Here is a 23,117-nt window from a genome sequence, read left to right as displayed (position 1 = left end):
TAAACATTGTCACGGGGGCGGAGCAAAGCGACAGACACAGTGGGTGTGACGTCAGGCCTCGGAGAGGCTTTTATTAAACAATAAAACACAAAGTGTCCAAAAAAGGGGGAAAAAGTGTCCAAAAATAAAAGGGGGATCTGGTGTCCTCGAAGTGACGGGGTTCCGTGAAGGAGGGGTAGTGTTCCGAAGGGAAGGGTCCAGGTAAGGGGCGGAGTCCGGCGGCCGCACGCGCTCCCCGCTCAGGTCCGGGGTGCGAGGGGCAGCGGCTTCTCTAGCGGCATCGTCCTCCTCCACCTCTGCGGTACTTCTGGGGGATGAAACGGCCCGGCAACCTGGCCCGTCAGCCGTCACGGGTGCGGTCCTCATCCGAACCCGCGGGGTCCGGCAACTCGTCCTGCGGCGCTGGTTCCCTCTTCACCCCTTCCTGGACCCACGAGGACACCAGCGTGCATGCACGGGGAAGAGACCGGTCTCCTGAGGAGAGGCGCGCTCGGCATTTTAACAGCGGCGGTGATGAGGCTTCATTCACATCAGGTGTGCCCCATCACACGCCGCCAGACCTGGATGTTTCAGCGCCCCTCCTCCTCCCACACGCCCACTCCCGTCGGGAGCCTGGTGAAGGGCGGCGATTACCGACGGGGTGCAGCTGACAATAAGGGGGGGAGGCAGTCGACTCGTCACAACATTTAATGTTAGAATCATTTTGCAATGATTTCGAAACAGTTTGTTCAAAGCAGTTCTGAGCTTAAGGTTGGTAAACCCCTCCCTTTCATAAGCATACTCTGCTCTGATTGGTCAGCTGGCCAAGTCTGTTGTGATTCGTCTTTCTGTATGCTAGTGAATCGTGGCCACAGCTAAAGTTTAGCTGCTAAACTGTAAACACAAGTGCTAACGTGACTAACTGATGAAACAATACAGTTTGTAAACCAAAAATATATCTACATTCTTTATTATTAAACAAATTAGAACAACAACAGGCTACATTAATCGACACATTTTTAGGAAGTAATGGGTTCACAGTGAATTATCAGAACTATTTCAGTAAGACAGTATAGATTAATTATCGGTTTGTAAACATTCAGGATGCGCGCCCATCATGTTTGCTGAAAGCCCGGGAGAGAATTACATGGACATGGTTAGATTTAAAAAGAAGGATTAGATTGATTAGATGTCATTTTCAAAATGTTCTCCACATATTACAAGAGCTTGTCACCCAGCCATTAGCACTGTTATTCAACAAAATTGATGTTAGATTGTGGGATAGTCTTACAGATCCGAAACAGGGATGATGTTTTTTTGTGGTTGTTTTTTAAGTGGCAGTGGCAGAGCAAAAAAGTCTAAACAGTCTATGGAGTAAAAGAACAAAAAAAGGTACATTTGATTTTATATTTTAAAATTCTTTATTCTCACAATTCCAAGATTATATCTCACAATTCTAATAAGGAAAAACATCTCGTCATTCTCTCTTTTCCCTTCGGCTCAGAAGTAGAGGTTATATCCCACACTTCTGACTTTTTCCCCTCACTGTTTTTGAATTAAATCAAGTTATAAAGTCCGAATTAGGAGATATAAACTTGCATTTTTGAGAAAAAAAGTCAGAATTGTGAGATAAAATAAATATTATGAAAAATGTTAGTAGTAATAAGTTTAAATAATATTTCATGCTGTAACTGTAGGGCTAATACAATACATCCCCTATGAACAGCATATGTAAATATTATGTGGACCTATTGTTTAAATCAAATTCATGCTTTAAAAGTAGAGTAATCATAGCAGTTTTCATCCATAGTATGTCCGTCTTTGACGGCAGTGTTCTATAAAATTATTTGCATTCCAAAAAATAAATATTTAAAATATTTTTTTCTCTTATTCCATGGATTTTTCCCGTTTACCTCCACGTGTTACCAGTGTGTTTTTTTGCATCCGCTATGCACCCGCAGCTGCAAGTGACGCCACTGTGATGTCTACTCCAAATTGGTGTATACATCACATATTAGCACAAAAACCTTGAAATTTTGAGCACTCAACTGAAAATGTATAACGTATTAATACATAACGTATTAATCATACTTACAGATTGTGGTTGGAAGATGGTTGTCGGTCCAAAAAAAGAAGGTACAGACTTATCTTTTATGTTCAGCGAATCCTGTGTTGAACTCGCAAAAATTAAAGAAGCAGAAGTAAAATTATGAGCATTGTATCGCTGTGATGTCATTTAAAAAATGGATTTTAATCACCGATTCTTCACATTATCATCTTTCGGCAATGAAAACAAAACAAGCTTGCTTTCACAGTGCAGAACACAGCCTCGACATGATGTAAACACACTTAACTAGTGGAAGTGTTTGTGGGCAGGTCAGGCCGGGATTATGCTAATGTGTTACCTAGTGACATAAATCGGTAAATTTGAAAATATAACAGCTTGTTAAGTCGACTCTTTCTTTTGAGAGACAATATATTTATTTATCATGCACTTTTATGTTTAACAACTTTGCAGACTGTTTACAACTGAAGGATGAGTACGTAAACTGTCAGGTAAACCGCAAAAAAATATATTTTTCGAAAACCCATATGAGCTGCTCTTTAAATGCTGTTTCTAAGTTTATATGATTTTGAATTGCAATTTAATGGGACAAAGCAATTACCTTTTTCCATGTAATGTAAGTCACTTTGGATAAAAGCATCTGACATATGCATAAATGTAAATGTAATGGCAGGTTGCATTCTGACAACACACCCTGCTAATGTCAATATGTGTTGAGTGAACATTTTTTCTCCCTAAGCAATAACAGTGGAAATGTTCAGTAGGTTTTTAAAGACAAAAATCTGTCATTTATATGTCTATACAGAAGTAGATAAGAATGGTTTATCAAAAAATGAAAATTTGCTCAAAAGTTACTTACCCTTAAAAGTGTGGAAATTTAGCATTACATCATTTACTCACCAGTGAATCCTCTGCAGTGAATGGGTGCCGTCAGAACGAGAGTTTAATAAAAACATCACAGTAATCCACAAATAACAAACACACAGCTTTTCACCTCACAAGGCATTAATTGATGGACTGGAGTTGTGTGGATCAGGTGTTTTGACGGTACCCATTCACCCCAGAGGATCCAATGGCACGCAAGTGATGTAATGCTACATTTCTCCAAATCTGTTCCAATCAAGAATCAAACTCACCTACATCTAGGCTTGCCTGAGGGCGAGTAAATTTTCACCACATTTTTCATTTTGGGGTGAACTATTCCTTTAACCTAAGAAATATGTACTACAGCCCAAATTGTAAAAAAAAAAAACGGTCTACCATAAATGGTCTACTAAAGTTCTACGACTGAACTTCTGCTAAATGTGAAATAGAGCTCTAATATTTAAACTGTGATTAATCTAGACATGGCACATGGTGCTCTCTCTCTCTCTTTCACTTGCTCGCTCGCTCACTTTAAGTAGAGCTGAAGCTGTGGAACTTTCCCTCAGGTGTAACTGAACGGACCATCTGCTGTTGTTGACCAGAACCCTTTCCAAACAACCATAGCGGGAGAAAGCATATGACTCACTCATTCTGTTTGCTATCTTCACTAGTTTTAAGAGAAACTGAATTTTTAACACTTCTTCTGTCAGAGGAGTCTATTAAGAGAATCCCAAAGTAGTCTTTTTGGTATACACTGCAAACATTATCAACAAATGGTTTCTTACATTCATGTTACATGTTATCCAGTACGTTGCTTATATTATTGGATTTTTCGTCATTTATTACATTTATAATTCATTTCATTTATTTATTTGTAGGTCTGTATGTGGCTGAATGAAGTATTGAATCAATAAAGCCTTGTCCACCTTAACTGTAATATCTACAATATGTTTATACAGTATATAACTGTGATGTTTTATTTAATAAGCAGTCTAGCGCAGTAGGGGAGATAGACAATGACAAATGTGCGGGCAAGAGCATTGAAACATGTTGGCCAAAAATAAGATTGCTTTGAACAGTTTTTGCAACTGTCAGCAATGATAGTTTCATTGTTATTTAATGTTTTCTTACCCTTTCTCTTTCTCTCTTTCCTTGCAGTGAAGTTCGAAACCTGTCAGCAAATAGAGGAGTTTTCTTTTGAGAGCAGTGACCCAAAGTTCAGTGTTCGGCCGGATGGCTCTCTTTACGCAGAGCAAGATGTGACGAATCTAACCGAACCCATCCAGTTCATGGTGACGGCCAGAGACAGCGCGGGCAGGTATATCTGGGAGACCACTGTTAAACTGGCCCTCGTCGGACACCTGCTATCACCTCCTATTAACCAGGCAAGGACAAATTATGTGGCTCCTGAATATCTGATTGTGTCAGTTGTCTGTTTTCTGCAATTGATTTGCGTTATTTTCGTATAAAATTTTATGTATATGATGATGCAACTGTGAAAAGCCGTGAGTGAGTGTAGCAGCTCAGTAGTGGAGTGCTTGAAATAATATACATTGATTGAGTTCATGGTTTTAGGGAGATCGGAGGGGGAGGTGATGTGCTGTGTAATTATTTGCCTATATAGCACAAGCTAGAACGAGATTCAATAACACAGCAAGATGTTATTACATTTAAGCAATCATCAAAATTTGAAAACTAGTTATAGCTTTTAAATTGATTACACTTGGTTTCTCCCACTCGTGCATGTATGCACAGACGGCGCTGTCACGTGTGGAGTGCTTTTAGAGGGTTTGCACAAGCCTTTGGCAACATACCAAAAGCCACGATCTGATTATCAAAGTGAATGTTCAAATGTAATTTTTATACAAAAGATGAAAGGAGTAATATTTCATCCAAGTTGTCCCCCCACCCACCCTTTCACACGCACACACTTACTTCTGCCACGACGTGTCCTTCTTGGCAAGTATCATTAAACTTTTAATACATGTGGCTGTCATGCTCATGTCCTGTGCTCTGGTGTAGAGCAGATGAGGTGTACAGGCTTTATATAGATGTCTTTCCCACTGGCATCGGACTGTTTCTGCATCCAAAGTGACCTAGAAATGCCAAGCGGAGAGGCAGGAATGCAGGTCCTCTAGGGATCCAGGAGTCTGGTCTGGCGAGCCCTATTCCCGTGTCCCTAACCCCGCACATGTCCTCTCCTTCTGCACGACCATTTAGAGAGATGTCTCCTTGCCGGTTACGGCAGGTTACTGAAGGACAAACGCACATGTGTGCGCACAAGCACGAAGCGAGAAGATACATGGGTGTTCTGGGAGATGTGACTCTTTGCAACTCTCTGACCTAGTTGAGACTATAAATAATTAATGAAAAAATTATCCAAATAAAAATGAAGTAGTTTAGCTCTCAGAGTAGTTCAGCATTAAGACGCGTTTCATCTATATGCGTGCCAGAATTGCGTCCGGCTTGTCTCTAATTTTTGACAGATGTGATTTTCATGAACTAATTCTCCTCAAGTGACTCAATGAAATACCATAAAGCAGCACGTAGGAACAATCAGACAAAGTAAAGGGAGATATAATGAACCTTATCAGTTTGGCTAATGAATATTAATTAGGTAGCATAAGGTTTTCCCGCTACTCTTTAACTGATTTGCTGAAAGTTATGTAAGTGTTAGCCATATTAGTACCATTTTTTATTTTATTTTATTTTATTTTATTTTATTTTATTCGTTTTTTTAGATTTTTAATTATTAATCTAATTATTAATTTAGCTAATTATTTCCAATAATAGTAATACTTATAATAATAGTAATAAGTATTTTGTATCTGTATATATTTGTATTTATATACAAATTATTATTTTAATTATTATTATTATTATTATTATTATTATTGGTGTTTGCTGTTCATCCATTGGTCTTCTTCTTGTTTTACATAATACTATGATAATGCTATTATTTTAACATGGCAATAGCTGCAGTACTATGTAAATACCGTGGTATTTGAATGATAATCATGCCATGTAGTAAAAGTACAATGGTATGTACTATCATAATACCCTTTAATTAAGGGTTACAAGCATGTTACATCAAATTACTTGTGCTGACAGGAAGTTTGACCTCCTCTAAGACAATAGAGATGTATTTTTTACTGTCTGTATATTTATTTAATCTATTTTGGCCTCTTGACTTGAAAGACAGATATATTTAGAAGGGAAATTAGCATAGAAATTGGCACTTAAGATCAGCACCATCTTAAAAGAATACACTCACATAAAGTAACACACATACACACATACACACCACCATAAAAGTAATTAAAAACAAGGCATCTCATTTACAAAGTAACCAAGTCTTTTGTTACTTTGAACTGGCAGAGATGCTTTGAAAGACATTGATATGGAAGCTAGTTGTTATCAAATGTGTATCAACAAAGATATCCCTCAGTGCAGTTCTTTGTGTCTCTGCTGAGCGTAAATGTCAGTAGGTTACATGTAGTTCATTATAAACTTGCATGGCATTTGCCTGGATAGTGTGGCTTTTATTGGTTTCATCCATATGCAACTTTCATTCTAGTATATTCTGTTGTATCTCCTTCTGGGCTGACAAGTTCCAGCCAGTGCTTTAGAGTTCAGCACAACAGTGCAGTTTCTTTGTCCCCCAACATGTTTTATTGAGCAAAGTTTCTATGCTTTTGGATGGTTCACGTCTAAAAATACCCAGGACTGTTCTTTGGCTGGCATTTAGCTCGATATGAGCCTCATCTGCCCCTAAGCTTGTGTTTGGAATTCATGTGTGCTGGGAATTATGCTCAGCAGCCATTAGTTATGTTTTCCTCTCAACTATATAAAGTCAAATGAACAAAGAGTCTGAAACTAAACTGATATTAAGTCTTACAAGCTGTAAGTGCAACAAAAGGCAGTGAAAAAAAAAAAAAAAGTGTACCAACTCAAAAAGTCATTTGTTCAGTAATCAGATTAAAATTACAGTCAGAGATCACACATCACAGGTTATGTTTTTGGTTAACCAAAAAAAAAAAACAGGTTACATAAAATGTTATATGTTTATTTGTATTTGTTTGGTTCAATATAATATAACCTCCCCATAAAACTAATTTGTTTAGGAATTGGACTACTACTGGCACTACTGGTAACCGGTTCAATGAGACTACAGGAGTCAAACTGCACTGATGTTTCATTCATTGATTATAAAAAAAGATAGAGGACACTTGTCCACTTCCTTCAACCACAGAAAAGTGAAACATCCCAGTATTGCCTGTTACCTTGCGCCAGTGACATCATTTGAAACCCAAGTTGGGTTGGCAAGTCCAAGTTGGCACCGTAGTGATTCATTAGGAGCCCAAGTCTACACAGTAGTGATTCTTTTAAAGCCTGAGTCTGTGCAGTAGTGATTCATTTGGAGCCTGAGTCTGCGCAGTAGTGATTCATTTGGAGCTTGAGTCTGCTCAGTAGTGATTCATTCGAAGCCCGAGTCTGTTCAGTAGTGATTCATTTGAAGACAGAGTCTGGACAGTAGTGACTCATTTGTAGCCAGAGTCTGTGCAGTAGTGATTCATTTGGAGCCTGAGTCTAAGCAGTAGTGATTCACTTGGAGCTTGAATCTGCTCAGTAGTGATTCAAGTAGAGCCTGAGTCTGCAGAGTAGTGATTCATTTGGAGACAGAGTCTGCACAGTAGTGATTCATTCTGAGGCAGTAGTGATTCATTTAAACCCCGAGTCTGCTTATTAGTGATTGATTTGAAGTCAGAGTCTATGCAATAATGACTTATTTGCAGCCAGAGTCTCCGCAATAGTGATTCATTCTGAGGTCGAGGCTGCACAGTAGTGATTCATTTAGAGCTTGAGTCTGTGCAGTAGTGATTCATTTGGAGCCTGAGTCTGCACAGTAGTGATTCATTTAGACCCATTTAGATCACTTAGATCAAGAAGTGAAACCGCAGTTTCAAAATCCCGTCCAAACTCCAGACCCAATCGCAAGCTCACAATCATGACGCCACACCCTGTTTTTATAGCATCAAACAACTAATTAAAAGCATTTGTTAGAAAAACACATCTTTGGTAAAAATGTATTTGGGAAAAACGTATTTGATGTGTAATTTGATGATTTAATTTCACTCACATTCCCTTCATTTGCATGGAGAGGGTGAGGTTTATGACATATACTGCAGCCAGCCACCAGATGGCGATCAAAATATTTTGGCTTCAGGACGTGTGCAGCACACTTGGTTTCATCCTGTTTCTTCAGTAGTGGTGTGTTGGTTATAAATAAGACCCTAATGGCACCTAGCTGAGTGTTTTTGCAGCACTTATTGTAAACCCAGAGTAGCTCTTTCTTCTCACCTTTTTAATAGTGGAACTTCAGTGAAAATCCAGGTACATTTCCGTTTTCTCCCGACGGTGAGGTCTGGTGCGAAGACTGATTACGGAAGTAGCAAATGAGTGCTGCCTAATGGGGAATTTGCACATACTGGCGTGTAATGGAAAAACTCCAGACAGGGTTGCAAGCAGTGCAATGCGGCCCTATAGAACAATAACCTCCAGATGTCTGCTGCAGAGCTGCAGGCTGACTGATGCCCAAACGGGTTTCTTCTCAGCGGGGAGGGATGGGGAGCCAGCTGGCAGGGCTGGTTCTTCTGGAGCTACGGGAGCTCAGGGCAATCCAGGCAGCCATTTCACACACGCTGACTCCCGAATGTGCCCACACACACACTCACACACATGCACGCGCATATACGTAGCAGCACATTCCCTACATCTGCCGTGCGCCGTCCCACAACACAACATGCTTGTTCTAGTTTATTCTTTTCTCACTGTCTGTTGTAATGGGTGCAGTGCTTGTTGCCCTACCAGAGGAATAAACCTTTTCATTAGGCATGCTGTTGTAAGTCTGTGCCTTTCGTTGGCGGCGCCATGCTACGCTGCATCAGACTAGCCTGGATCTTTGCGTGCTGTTGGCTGCACATTCGGAGGAATGCTTCTGCAGCGCCAATGAGAGCTGATTGATAAATCAAGGTCTTTATCACAGCTCCCAATGTCCTGTTTGTCAGCAGGCAAAAAAATGATAGAGATGGAGTGAGAGACAGATCGAGAAGATGAATACCCTGCACTAATGAACAGATCTGTGAAGGGAGAGATGAAGCTTTTGTCTGTGTTCAAACACATTCGGCTGGTCACACCATCTCTGAATGTCTCCTACCAACGGTGATGTTGCTGACTGAGCACACTCTTAAATACAAAAGGGGTGAGATAAGAACCATTTTGGGTTCCATAAGAACCTTTTAGTGAACAGTTCTTTAAATATATGAAGAGTTCAGATGCAAAACCAGCTAAAAGCCATCTTGGTCAAAAATTAGAGTGAATGCTCCTGACACATACATCCATCAAATACTTTTACTTCAGACTCGCTAAATTCCAGCCTCAGCCCAATCAGAAGTACCAGTACTTACATAGAAACCTATACAAAGTAGCCAGAAAGAAATGCTAATTTTAAAGAAATACGTCAGATGGATTTAGAGGCTTTTGCATCTGAAGTCTCAGAATTCAAATTCTGTCCAGTATTCAAGCAAATGTCGTTTTGGTGCTGTTTTTTGTGGAGTGACAAATCGCTGTAGCGCCTCAGTTCAAGAGAAGTATCAGTGTGAAGCATACGTGAACTGATCGTCTGTTCCACTTTAACCAGTTACAGCATGAAATAAACATTCAAAGATATGTTAAAAGAAAGTATCTTGTGTCATTTAATCACTCAATCAGTGTTATAACCACGTAAAGGTTTCAGTATACCAGCTTATAAACAATGTCACATTTACATCAGAACTCAATAGTCAGCGTGAAAAATTCTACAGAGGAACATTTTCCTAAATATACACACCATATAACATATTCATTATAATTTTTACTTGTTTTCAGTGTTTAATTTATGTTTTAATAATATTTTTAAGACAGCCACCATTTAAATGTTAAAAAATAAATTGGAGTAGAAATATAATTATGAAATTGTAACTTTATTATTATACAAACATCATTTTTTTAAGCATTTGTATACAAATAAGTTAATTTTAACCTTCAGTATTATAATATTGTAGTACTAACTGACTCTCATGTGTATATATTACAGCATTAGTTGAGAGATTTTTTCTGTGAGAAAATTTAGCATGTACTGAGCTACCTAATATATATTTCAAAATAATCATTATTGAATCGGATCGAATCGGAAATCAAATCGAATTATGAAATTTGTGTCAAAACCCAGCCCTAATGACCAAAAATAGATTAAAAAATTACCCTTTATTACTTATATATATAGAAATGCTTTCTTTCTTCCACTCATACTGTAGAAACATACACACACAAAAATAATTTGCAAATGAAAAGTTATGTGGCATTTCTCAGTAGCAAAGTTGTAACGTACAGTTTTTGAAGCAGTTAAACTTACAGGTTCACTTTTAGTAACACTGTTGAGAGACGCACAGACCAGCTTAATTTATCTCTCTCTCACTCTCTCTTTAATCTTTAGTCTATATATTAATGGCTCAGGCCTGCATTACTCTCTCTAAAATTATGTTTTGGAATTGGAGATTTGGGATGAGTATAAAAATGTTTAAAGGACAAAAACTGTCTTTCACATCATGCCCACATTGCCCAATTTATTTTTCAATAATTTAATTGCCAGTCATCAATTATTACTTACTTCATGGAACCATCGATGGCCATTTTTAAGATGACTTAACCGCATGTCGAGTTGGTGGTTCAGACACAGGAGTTTCGAATGCCTTCTTATAATTTGCCTTTTGTCTGGGGGGATTATTTAGCCTTCGCTGCTCAAGTTGATTTCGCCTCTATCTCTTTTCCATTCTCCAACCTCTTCTTTCTCTATTTCACCCTCTTATGCACAGTAATTCCACCTGCCGCCCCCCGAAAGGTCTCGTCGCAGCCTCTCTCTGTTGCTGCGGCGGGTACCTGTAAGCTTCGTGGATGAGCAGAGCTGAGGCGGAAGTGATTTTATCAGCGCCTCACAGCTGCCCTCCTCGCTCGTTCACGGCTCCCTCCCTCCGCTGCAATCCCTCCATTTTCCGAGCCCCTGCAGCCAAAGCCATCAAGCTGTGAAAAATTAAAACAAAAGAGGGAAAAAATACAATATGTTTGCTCAGATTTGCCTCACATCTGTTCGAGCTCTTCTGCCGACAAACCGTGTTTGTGAGACATTGATAGGCTGACCTGCCTACGCATGCTTGAGTTGGCAACCCCCGCCGGGGGACGTGAGACAGACAGAGAGAGAGAAGACTGGGATTTGGCGAAAGCGTCTCGGCTCGAAAATGCAGTGCCACAGACGTCGAGGTGTCAGGGGAAGAAACGGCAACACAGGATTACATGAAAATCTGACAATTCAGAGACGAGTGCTAAAGACACTAAATGAACCGCAGGACAGTCCCCTTCCCCGCACACGCACACACAGTCAGTCGCTGTGACAAATAGTGGCTGTTTGATTGGTCGCTTCAGCCCTTTTCCTTGGCCTTTGGATGAATCAAGTGAGGGTCAGCGGCAGCTCTAGTTTTTCTTGTCTAAATTATTGATGTGGTATTTCATCAATCTTTTTCATTGGGCACCCATGAGGAAATGTCATGGTATGCGTCACTGTGGTATTGCTGTGTTATAAGGCCTGGTTTACAGAGGCCTTGACGTGATTTGTCATTTTGATTGGTCGTTTTAGCAGAAACCCCACAGCTATGTTTACGATCCTGGCTCAGGGCTCAGGTGCGCGCATACAGCTCCACCACTGTTTCGTACCTTTACCTCACATATAATGAGTGATTAGTAGTAATTGGACAGGTATGTACTCCTATTAAAGGTGTGTTTGTCTCTTCAAACCTTCTTGCACACTCTAAACTGTTCTTTTATAACTCTGGAGACTTAAAAGACTTCGAGTTCTCACTTGTGATTCTTTACGCTCTGTTTCCAAGTTTTTCGCCTTCCGTTTGAGCGGTGTTAATTTGAACAGAGTTTTTTTTTTGTTTGTTTTTTTTTTTGTTGTTGTTGTTTTTCCATTTAGTTTTGTCATAGTCTTTAAATTCAGTATTTTCATTCATTTATTTTAGTCAATTTGACTAAAATATTGCTTTTAGTTGATATTTATGTTTAAGTGGCGAGTTAATTATCTCAAAGCCAATTCAAAATAATTTTTGTTATGAAATAGAAAATCTTAAAGTACTAAAATTAATAAAACTAACAATGCACATAACATTCAATTTAACCTAAATTCAAATGAAAACTGGATGTAAAAATAAAAAGTAATTTTACACAGTACTAAATACTATAATAATATGTAAATAATGTTAAAACAATGATTATGCTAATTTTGTGCGTGTGTATCAGTAATTTCTTGGACAGATTAATAATTGTATTGATAAATTGATCTTTTTGTCTATTGTGTATATATAATTAGGGCTGTCAAACGACTATAATCGCATATAGAATAAAAGTTTGCCTATTATAATATGTGTGTACTGTGTGTAATTATTATGTATATATAAATACAAACACACAAATTAATGTATATTTTTAAGAGAAATATGTTAATAAATATGGACAAAATATTTGAATTTATATATAGTATAAATCATGTAATATTGTAATAAATACATATACTTGTAAATATTTCTTAAATAAATACATATTTATATATACATAATAGTTACATGCAACACACACACATATTAGGCAAACTCTTTTATTTTTTGTATGCGATTAATCGCGATTAATCATTTGACAGCCCTAATATATATCTCCATTTATCTCTATTTTGTTTCCATTTGCTCTCCACTTAATCTCACTAAAAAAAGGTTTGAGATATTAAAGACAACACATTTCTGATATTCCTTCTGAATCATCATGATTCTATATACATCAAATGGAATTCTTTATAGTCCCTTTTTAATATACTGTATCTGTGTGTGAATGTCAAGATCTGCTTTATATGGAGCGTGCGTATCTGTTTTCCACAGTTTGCTGGGGATGGTGTTTATGGCGGATCCTCCCACAACCACTATCAAAATCCCAGGCTCATTACGTTTCCACGACAACACCAGCGAGGCTCGTCCAATGGGCTGCGGCGACAGAAGCGAGACTGGGTCATTCCACCAATCAACGTGCCTGAAAACTCCAGAGGACCCTTCCCTCAAGTTCTCGTCAGGGTCAGTAACAGTTACGGTTCGCAGCTTGCTGTTATGAACAGCCTGGAAGATTAGCCGGGTTTATTTTTATTAAACAGGCAAGACCTTAACGTCATCTGTCTGCTTTGACATCTCCATTGCTTTTGCTCGACAATCATATGGAATATTTTCACACGTACTGCTTGGTTATTAGTAAAACAGATAAAACGTTCAGCCATGAATGAAAAGACTCAAGATCTTGGCGAGCTTTGTCTCTCAGAACAGACAGTTCCACAACTGAAGTTTCACTGTGTCCCTTCGAGACATAAAAGAACAAGCCTCTCTTAAGTCTCCACACAGAGGCTTTTACTCAGGCCTCGCACTTCTGAAAGACAGAGCTTTCCTCGCCACGTCTCTTGAACCGCAAAGAAACCTAAGAGGTTAAAAAGCAGTATCACAGGTGAACATTTTCAAGAGCCTTCTTTCAGACAGCTCTTCTGCGTCTGCCGCTGAGAGCCCTTCTAAGGTAAGGAGAGGACTTGTGCTCCCTCTCCGAGTCAAGGGTTGATGAGGAGGGGGCTCAGAGGTAGATTGGCACAGGGTATCAACATCTCTCATCCATCTAATGCTTCTACAAAGCCTCTCCTTAAGTTTCTCCAGGATGAGATGAGAAATGAGGTTTTGCAGGATCTTTTGTATCATATCTACAGGGTTCACTGCTAGGTTAGATGTAAGGCGTAATGTATGGTTGGGATCCTGATCGACAATGCTTTCGGTGCCGACCGAGAACATCTTTTACAGTTCAGATCAGTTCGTCAGTTTGAATTTATTTTAAATAAAAATCAGTATAGCTTTTTTTAGCTTTAAGACAAATAAACTGAATTCAAACCTGATAAACACTTTAACTTTAGCTTCTAGTTATATATATCAAATACATTTTTAATGATAGTCTGTAGCTAATTGTTTTGAGTGGTAATTTGTGACCCTGGATCACAAAACCAGTCTTAAGTAGCAAAGGTATATTTGTAGAAATAGGCAAAAATACATTGTGTGGGTCAAAATGATCGATTTTTCTGTTATGCCAAAAATCATTAGGATATTAGGTAAAGATCATATTCCATTAAGATATTTTGTAAATTTCTTACCGTAAATATAACAAAAGTTAATTTTTGATTAGTAATATGCTTCAAGAACTTCATTTGGACAACTTTAAAGGTGATTTTTTTGCACCCTCAGATTTTTAGATAGTTGCATCTCAGCCAAATATTGTCCTATCCTAACAAAGCACACATCAATGGAAAGCTTATTTATTCTATGATGATGTATATCTTCACATTTCAAAAAAATTGTCCCCTATGACTGGTTTTGTGGTCCAGTGTCACATTTTGTGGCAATTAGTTATTCTAACTAGTGGTAGTATGAAAAGAAAAAGTGACAGTTGTGGAACATAGAGTTTATTGGTCATTCTACTGTTTTGCTGGGCAATGTGGAAAAAAATTATCACGATACAATATTTCATATCAGTCTGTAACAATAATTATCACAATAAATTTCAAATTTGTATTTCTTTCAAGTTTAAAGTCAGATTTTTGCTCCTAAGTAAAAGTTGTAGAAACCCAACTGTTAATTGTGGTTTTAAACAACAGTTAGATTTTTCTTTAACAAAATAAATATCTTAAAAGAAAAATTAATTTCTTGATTTCTGCATGTCCTAATGAGTGATATTGTTTATATTCAATATTATATTCAATATAAATATCCTACATTTCTGCCACTATCATGGTGCAGCTAGTGTTACTACAGTAAATCTGTGGTAAATGATGGCGATTTGTAAATTAAAAAGCCTTCTCACTGTATCTTTGCACACAGTGTTTCTCCTGTTTGGTTGCTCTGTTTCATCTGGCTATAAACTTTCATTTGTGTTGTTCATTGTATTCAAGCACTTCACACTGGCTCTCACAGTGCTGTTTAGTGCTCACATGACCGAGACTCATCAGCAAATAAATGCATCTGCTCTAGTAAGCTCGCGTTGTGCTGCCGTTTGAACTTTGAGATGAGTGGACAAATGGTCCGTGTGGCATATTTCAATCCACTTTTGGTGCATAAACATTATATTGAACATTTATCAAACTCTTGTTATCACTTTATTAAGGAAAATTATATTGCGTCCAGCGCCATTATACTGCTATATTAGGCCATTCAATGCAATTACTGGCCAATCAGAATCAAGTATTTTAGAGAGCACTGTAAGAAGAGACATTATGTGATGGAGGACTATGTTGCAAGACACTAACATAGTTGGAATGGCAGCAGGTACTCCAAATGTTGAAGAGGATGTTCTCATAAAGAGTTTTTATAGAAAGCTGCACAAAAAAGTACCCGCCTCTGCGGTACTTTGAGGTGTGTTATCCATGCTTGAGCTCCTCTGGGGTTCTACAAGCTTAAGTTTGTGTTATCTGTCGTTCAGACTCGAGTCTGGCCTTAGCATTCTGTGGACTGTCCTCATAAACTCCCTCACGGCCACTTGTACCTCAGATTACACCCGTGGATTACTGCAATCTCTTTCCACCGATGCTCACGCAGACACATGGACATCACTTTAAACCACCCATATGGAAAGATTAGAAAACCTGTGAAAAAGCATGGAATCCATTTGAGGAGAGTTTTGATAACCCTTCTCACCTCTAGCCTTAAATGTTTGGCTTTAGAGACCTAGGTCTGTGGGTGTGTGGCGGTGACACGTTACGCTTGTTGGCTATTTTCAGGCAATAAAAGATTACTTGCTGCAGCCAATACCAAAGCAGATTATTCTGTACTAAAATAATTATAGAAAAAAAATATATGGCTGCTTTTCAGCTCTCTGGATTTCACTTTACATAGAGAATTTGGAATTTTGAGGCTTACGTTTCATCAAAAAACCTATCCTTTATGCATTTCTGAACAGGTTCTATAATGTAGAAGAAGTCTTGTAGTACCAAGGACATGATGTAACACGCAGAACCTTGAATTACATCCATACATTTGCATGTTGTTTTAAAATCATGAAACTCAATCCCTGAAATTCACATCTGAGCACATTTCATTCAGCAAGAGCCTAGCCTGACCCATTTTTCAGCTCCCAAAATTCTCACAGAATTAATCAATACACTTTCGGATCTCATTGGTGTAATTATATAACCAACAAATTATGTTCTTAAGAATAACAACACATTTGACTATTTAGTCGATTTTAATGACATTGACTGTGTAATAAGAATGGAAACAAATGATCTGGGTGGTTTCATTGGCACTTACCCTGTCTAATGTGAGGCCTGTGCTCGTGTGTCACGCTGCAGCTTTTCACGGTCCAACGTTATAGTTGACAGCGTGCTTCTTATATCTGCTGTTATGAACAACTTGGATCTAAATGAAATACATTTATTTAAGTAATAAATTATAGTACAAATAAAAAATAGTTGAAATTTAAAAAAGAAAGCTGCTGTGTAAAACATAAAAACATAAAACAGAATTTATATAATACTCCCAGGACTTCAAGACGTAGAATCTGTGCTATAGTGTCTAATTTCCTCTATCACACAATTGTCACTTTCTCTGCATATTGTCTTGAGAGGCGCAGCACCGAAGGACAATAGTGAGTTTCATTGACGTGAATAAAAGCAAAGCAGCATTTATTCTTGTTTACATTTTCTACATCCCCAATTACCTACGAAATTCGAATTCCAATAAACAACACATCCCCCCAACACACACACACAAAATGAAAGCGGTGAATTCTTAATTTACTGACTAGCTTGAATCAATTTCCATTCTCCCATATTGGTCCATTAGCTCCGAGGGGAGATAGGGAAGCTCGGTGCACCTGGCCAGCTCCAGTATTCACATTCTCAGTGTCCTATTATTTGGTGAGCAGAGCCGGGGCTTTGTCGTCGCATGGATGATTTACAGAACGAACTGCAATGGGGTATGTGCGCTAATGCCGCTAATGGCTGCTTCCGCCTGACAATGCTGCTCAATGATACCTGGACCTGAGCTCCGAGAAAAGAAATAGAAAGGGATGTTTTGCAACATAGAGCTTGGACATGTTTGCAACATCAAGCTAACCTGATTGTTTTTCAGAATAGTGCAATAAATAAAGTAATGGTGCTGAGACTAAAGATAGAGAAGCGGGAACAGGTCATGTTTTGAAGAACGTTAACTAATGGATTATAGAAATCTTTCATCCAGAAATTAAAATTCTGTCCTTACTGATTCAACCTTATGTAACCTTGCTTTTACAGAACACTCAGGAGAAAGTTTGAAGATTTTTTCCATTCAGTTATAATGAGCAGGAACCGTTTTCAAGGTTCAAGGATGCAAAAGCACCATAAATTATCAAAAAAGTCATTCATATGACTAAAGTAAATTTGTGAACTATTCCTTTAAGTTGGATCTTTTTGATGAATCACTTGATTTGGTTCACAAAACAAATCTGAACAATTCATTTGAAAAATCATTGATTTGGTTCCCATGGTTATAGGGGACATTGGATGCAAACTTCACATTTACATGGTGTTTGCATATAAATGTGTCTTAGCAGTGTGGTTTCACATCCACCCTACAATGATAAAAATCCATTTTTAAATCCCCAAAAAACGAACACTCTCAATTATCACTCTCAGTTATCAAGCTGACCCCGCCCACAACCGCTGACATAGAGACAGAGCGACACGTGTCATAATCTGAAAAACACGCCCACTGGGGGAAATCAATCTAACACTCTCCATTGGCTTTGTACTGTGGGAAACTGCCTCCTTGTCATTTCTGACTTATAAAACAGAACAATGTTTAAATGGTGCTACACTCTTAAAAATAAAGGTGCTTCACAGCTATGCCATAGAAGAACCATTTTTGGTTCCACAAAAACCATTAAGTAAAAGGTTCTTTAAAGAACCATCTCTTTCTTACCTTTTTATAATTTAAAGAACCTTCTTTCGCCAAAAAGAACCTTTTTAAGAGTGCATGTGACAAGGTGTACAGTACACAAGCTAAAAAACCCAGAAATACATTTTTATAAGCTGTCAACTCAAAAAACAAGCATTTAAGGACACGAAAGTAGAGTGCAACATGTCATATTACTCTGAGAACTACACCCACTAAATTTTATTGGTCTGTGTGCTCCTTTTCCTTACCTTCCTTTTGTTGGAGAAATTATCTGCATGGCCCAACGTGAAATATCCTGACATTCACAACTATTTGTCCCCAAACACCCTGTTTTTTGAGTCGGCATCTTATAAAAATGTAGTTCTGGGTTTTTTAGCGTGTTTACTGTATAACTTGTCACATCAGCTTTTAGACGTTGTTCTGTTTCTTGTTACAAGTCAGAAATGACAAGGAGGCAGCTTCCCACAATGCAAAGTCAATGGAGAGCGTTGGATTGTTTTCCCCCCAGTGTGGGCATGGCCTAAATGCGCTCTGCCTCTACACTGTCAGTATTAGCATATTTCCGTTCTAAACCAGTTGTACGCTCTCCGCTATTTTCTCTGTGCTCAAGCAGCTGTAGCGACAGCATCTCGTAAGCAATGCAGGTGTTTCGTAGTTGAATGTAAAAGTAAACATAACAGACTTAATTTTTTCTTGACATCAGAGCCACTGAGGACATAGTAGATTTGTTTTGTTTTTGATGGTAATGCACCACCGAATACACAAAAAAATGGAACAGAGGGGTGGGGTGAGCAGTAGCTCATTATCATTTAAAGAGACATGTACCGAAATGGCTCACTGTGAACAGAGCTAAGGTAAAAAGGTTGTTGTTTTGCACAACCATTGTGGCATTTTAAGCAAAATACATTACAGGCATTTCATGAAGACTCTACCAAGAATCATACCAACTTAAAAATGGACATCCAATGTGCTCTTTAACAACTCATTCGAGGGGCAGATTATAAATTCAAATTTTGGTTTCAGAATCATCATATGAACCACTTTTGTGATACGTATTTGGATTTTTTTGTGTGTCATTTTTTAATCTTAAAAGCTTTGTTGTAACTGCATGTGCATCTAGCACATTTTTCCGATGTGTCATACAGGTTTGGAACGAGGTGAGAGTGAATAACAATGACAGAATTTTCATCTTAGAGGGAGCTGTTTCTTTAAGCACTGGCAGAGAGAACAAAGACTTGGCCAAAATGTTTATGCAATTTTGTCATATATGCAATCTAAACAGTTTTGCTCCAAACTCCTTGGGCATACCAATGAAAGACAGAAGTTTAGTTATTCTGTTTTGACTGGAGTTGAGATATCTGAGGGCGATCACCCACACAAAGGAGACATCAAGCTCTAATCTAAGCGGCTTGCTATGTGATTACACGTCTCTACCTCAAGCAAAAAATCCAGTGTGGTAGAAGCATAATTAGATCTCATGGAATGCTCCTTGACTAAAACTGGCAGTCATACATAGCCTATAGCATTACAGCTAGCATAAGTGTCCTGGTGGGGCTCTTCTATTACCGCCTAACTTAATCAGAGGCAGTAAAAGCATGGGTCAGAGGGTAACATATTCACTTGAGTGGAGAGTTTGAATGATCATTATTTCGCACGCTGGCCTTGAATAACTATGGCGTTAAATAAGCAAGATGTATAGTAGCCTACTTGTAATGTAAAACTTCGCTCAAGTGTTAGAAAGTTCATTCGCTGAGTACCGAACTTCCTTGAATGTGGGCCCACACGATTTTAGCTTCAAGAACCTGTGCTAAATGGCTTAATGGAGTGGCCTGCTTACGCCACCAGTTGTGTGTGGGTGTGCGTAATTTTAACTTTGAGAGGGTTTTATTTTTTTAAATCATATTATAATGAGAATGTTGTGGACTGATCGTTTCTATTACACTAAGAAGGTATTGTGTGGTAATTTAGCCTGTGAGAAAGTTGCACTACCGAATGCTTGTCACTGACCTCCCGCATTTTCTACCGCCCACGCAATCCTCATATTTGTATGCAATATGTGTATATGTGTTAGAGGTTTCTAACACGGCCTGTTCTTTACATGTGTGGACGTTTGTGTCTTTGACAGAAGCATATTTATCGCTGACACATGTTTGTTTGATGGGCTATACAGTGTATATATATCATGCTAAATGTGCTGCAGTATGTAGTGTGTATACTGTGAGTAGCATGCTAAATTTCAGTACCTCTCTCTCTCTCTTTCTCTCCTTCAGCTTGCTCCCTTTATGAGGGTTCGCCACAGCGGAGTAATCCACATAGCCGATTTGGCACATGTTTGCTAAATTTCAGTACCTGAATGACCCAAATTCATTCATCCAAAATGAGCAGTGTAATACAGATCACACTACATGGAGTGCTGTATCCCGTAATGAATTGCACAAGAGTTACCCTTTGCCAGTGTAATGAATGAACCGGAAATAATAGCTGCTGACTCATTAATTAATCAGAATTCCAAACAACATTTTTGTGCAAAATGTTATTAAAAATGCTAAATAATCATATTTATTTACACTTAAATGTACATCACGTACCGTGTGTACTTACTCATATACACTGATGTTAAAATGTGTGTCAATTCGCTACACTAGACTTCAAAAATACGGTTTGTTAATAAAGATAACGTCTGTGTGAAAATTTGCTTCGATTTTTTCAGAGTTTTGAGCTCCAGGACGTCAGCACTCATGAACCTGCCAAGAGCAGCCTTACCTCAGGCAATTTTTATGGAATTTGCCGCTGACTCTGATGTCTCTATAGTTAAAAACATGAGATGTAATTCATTTTGATAAATCAAAACGGCTAACCCATTTTTGCTAGAAAAAATAAATCAATAAAAAACTGTACTGACACCAAACTTGTAAACGGTATAGTAGTATGCTAATATGTCATTCCCAACATAGCCTTAGGAGGGTTTGTTGTGAAAACACTTTTTTATTTTGTGGCTCGAACAGCCATAAATTTCACCCAAGAGATACTAGAAGCCATTTGGAGGCTTATAACGCTAAACTAACACCCCATTAACCAGTGACATCATTATGATAGCCATGATTCGCTCCATCCCCCTTATTAAGTCCCTCTCTCATCTGCATCTCTGGCTCCTTCTTTATTCTCTATCCCTCCCTGCCTCGCCAGCGAGCCTGACATTTCTCCCCGCATCCATTCTTCATGCTATGTGTGCGTGTGTGTTTATAAGAGCATGGAGTGGAGAGAGAGAGAGTAAAAAGATGGGCGAGGTGAATGGCTGCGACTAGCACGGTAGAAAAAGTGCAGAAGCAGCACAACGGCATCGCCGCTTCTCCTGCAGTCGTGTAGAGGTTGTCTCTCTAATTACCCGGCCCCCCTTTTCACGCCGCTGCCCCACCTCTTAGCTTGTACCCAGGGATTTGTCCATTGTGCTTTTCAATAGACACAGCGTGATTGGACTGAAAGCAGTCATTAGCCTGTGCCACTGTCTCTGGGGTCCTTGCGCTTTTATAGAGGGAGAGAAAAAGAGAGTCTCATGCCGGGAGAATACAGTTGGACTCTACCAGGGAATACATAAAGGCTCTATTTGTACTGCTCGCCCATTGTGCTGACTTTGGGAAATTAATGTCATTGTTGATATGTGGAAAAACTCCCATAATTCCATGAGTATCCGACTATTCAGCGGCCAGCTATTTTAATTGCAAAGCTAATGCAGTAATTGCATTTGTGATTCAATTCTTAGCACCTATTAATATTAATTTTCTTCCTAATTATCTCATTTCAACAGCAGTCCGTTCCCCTCCTCACAGTTGGGAAAGGGACTTGGTGAAGCGGTTCACGCTGTTTCAGTTTGTGGAGTTCTGTACAAACGCTTTTGCCGCATGGCTTGATGACTGTCTCATTGCGTTCTCAGCATTAACAAGCCTTTAAGACTTGTAAAAATGATAGAAATCCATTCACTCCTAAACAGTCTCAAATATCAAGCCATTTTGATTTTCTGAGCAGTATGATGTCATCATGCTCAGGCCCCGCCCATGACCCTCTATTTGCATATTTCCGCCCTCAGCCAGTTGTACTCTGTCAGCCATTTTTCAGCAGCTATAGCGACAACAGTGTCTCATAAGCAATCTAGGTGTTTTGTAGTTGGATGTAAAAGTAAACACAAGAGAGCCAATCAGAGCCACTGAGGATGTAGAGGATTAGTTTTGTTTTTGATGGTTTGAACGTGCCACCGAGTGCACAAGAAAAAAAAAACAGAGGGGTGGAGTGAGCAGTAGCTCATTATCATTTAAAGAGACACTCACCAAAACGGGTCGCTGTGAACAGAGCTGTTTTTGACAAGGTAGAAAGGGTGTTGCTTTACACAACCATTGAGGAATTTTAATCAAAGTATGTTGCAGACATTTCATGAAGACCCTAAAAACTTATACTGTACCAACTTGTGGAAAATGGGCACCCGATGTCCCCTTTAAAAATATATTCATTCCATTGCATTAGATATGTGAAACCAACCGTCAAATGATACTAGATCTGTTTATTTATTTATTTAGCATTAAGGTCAGTTTTGTAGATTTTGGGGATCCTTGCACACAAACCATCTCACATATTTTAAATGCATTTTTTATTTATTTATTTATTTTAGTTACTTTAAACCAAATTGTTCCATGGTCATTTTTGTACATCTAGAAAGTCCTAGCAGACCAGCCATCTTGTATCTCAAATATGCATTTTTAAAAATGAATTCATATTTGACACAAATTATTTATTTTTTGTGACGGAAATTTAGATATATACAGCATTCTATAATTCAAAATTCTAAAAATGCTATATGTGCCGAATTTAAAGCGTAGCGTAATTTGAAACCTAATTAACTTATTTTTGGTAGTAGTATTTGACTGCCACTCAGTTTGACATTTTGTTAATGAGCACAAAGACATTCACACCTTTGTAAGGGCGCCTTAAGCGTCAAAACACTTTTTTGGGGATGCTTATATTTGGCACGCACATGTATGAGATGACTTGACAAAACATTTCTAACGTGTATAGATTAAAAGCTATTTTTGAAATATGAGAACATATAACCTTGCAAAAGCAACAGGCTCCCA

The 23,117-nt window shown here is 38.5% G+C and overlaps 1 protein-coding gene across 2 annotated transcripts in view; it reads left to right on the top strand.

The window, feature by feature from the left end:
* Positions 1-23,117, top strand: part of cdh4 (cadherin 4, type 1, R-cadherin (retinal)) — a 262,132-nt gene that overhangs the window by 167,507 nt on the left and 71,508 nt on the right. For both annotated transcript variants that reach the window (XM_051123120.1, XM_051123119.1), the window contains 2 exons: positions 4,067-4,293; positions 12,928-13,116. In XM_051123120.1, the coding sequence (XP_050979077.1) occupies positions 4,067-4,293; positions 12,928-13,116 (416 nt within the window). The remainder of the gene's footprint in view (positions 1-4,066; positions 4,294-12,927; positions 13,117-23,117) is intronic.

Source organism: Labeo rohita, chromosome 11 (genome assembly GCF_022985175.1).
Source record: "Labeo rohita strain BAU-BD-2019 chromosome 11, IGBB_LRoh.1.0, whole genome shotgun sequence".
NCBI classification, from domain to species: Eukaryota; Metazoa; Chordata; class Actinopteri; order Cypriniformes; family Cyprinidae; genus Labeo; species Labeo rohita.
Note: the sequence above shows the minus strand (reverse complement) of the source record. Positions and strands in the feature narration are given on the sequence as shown.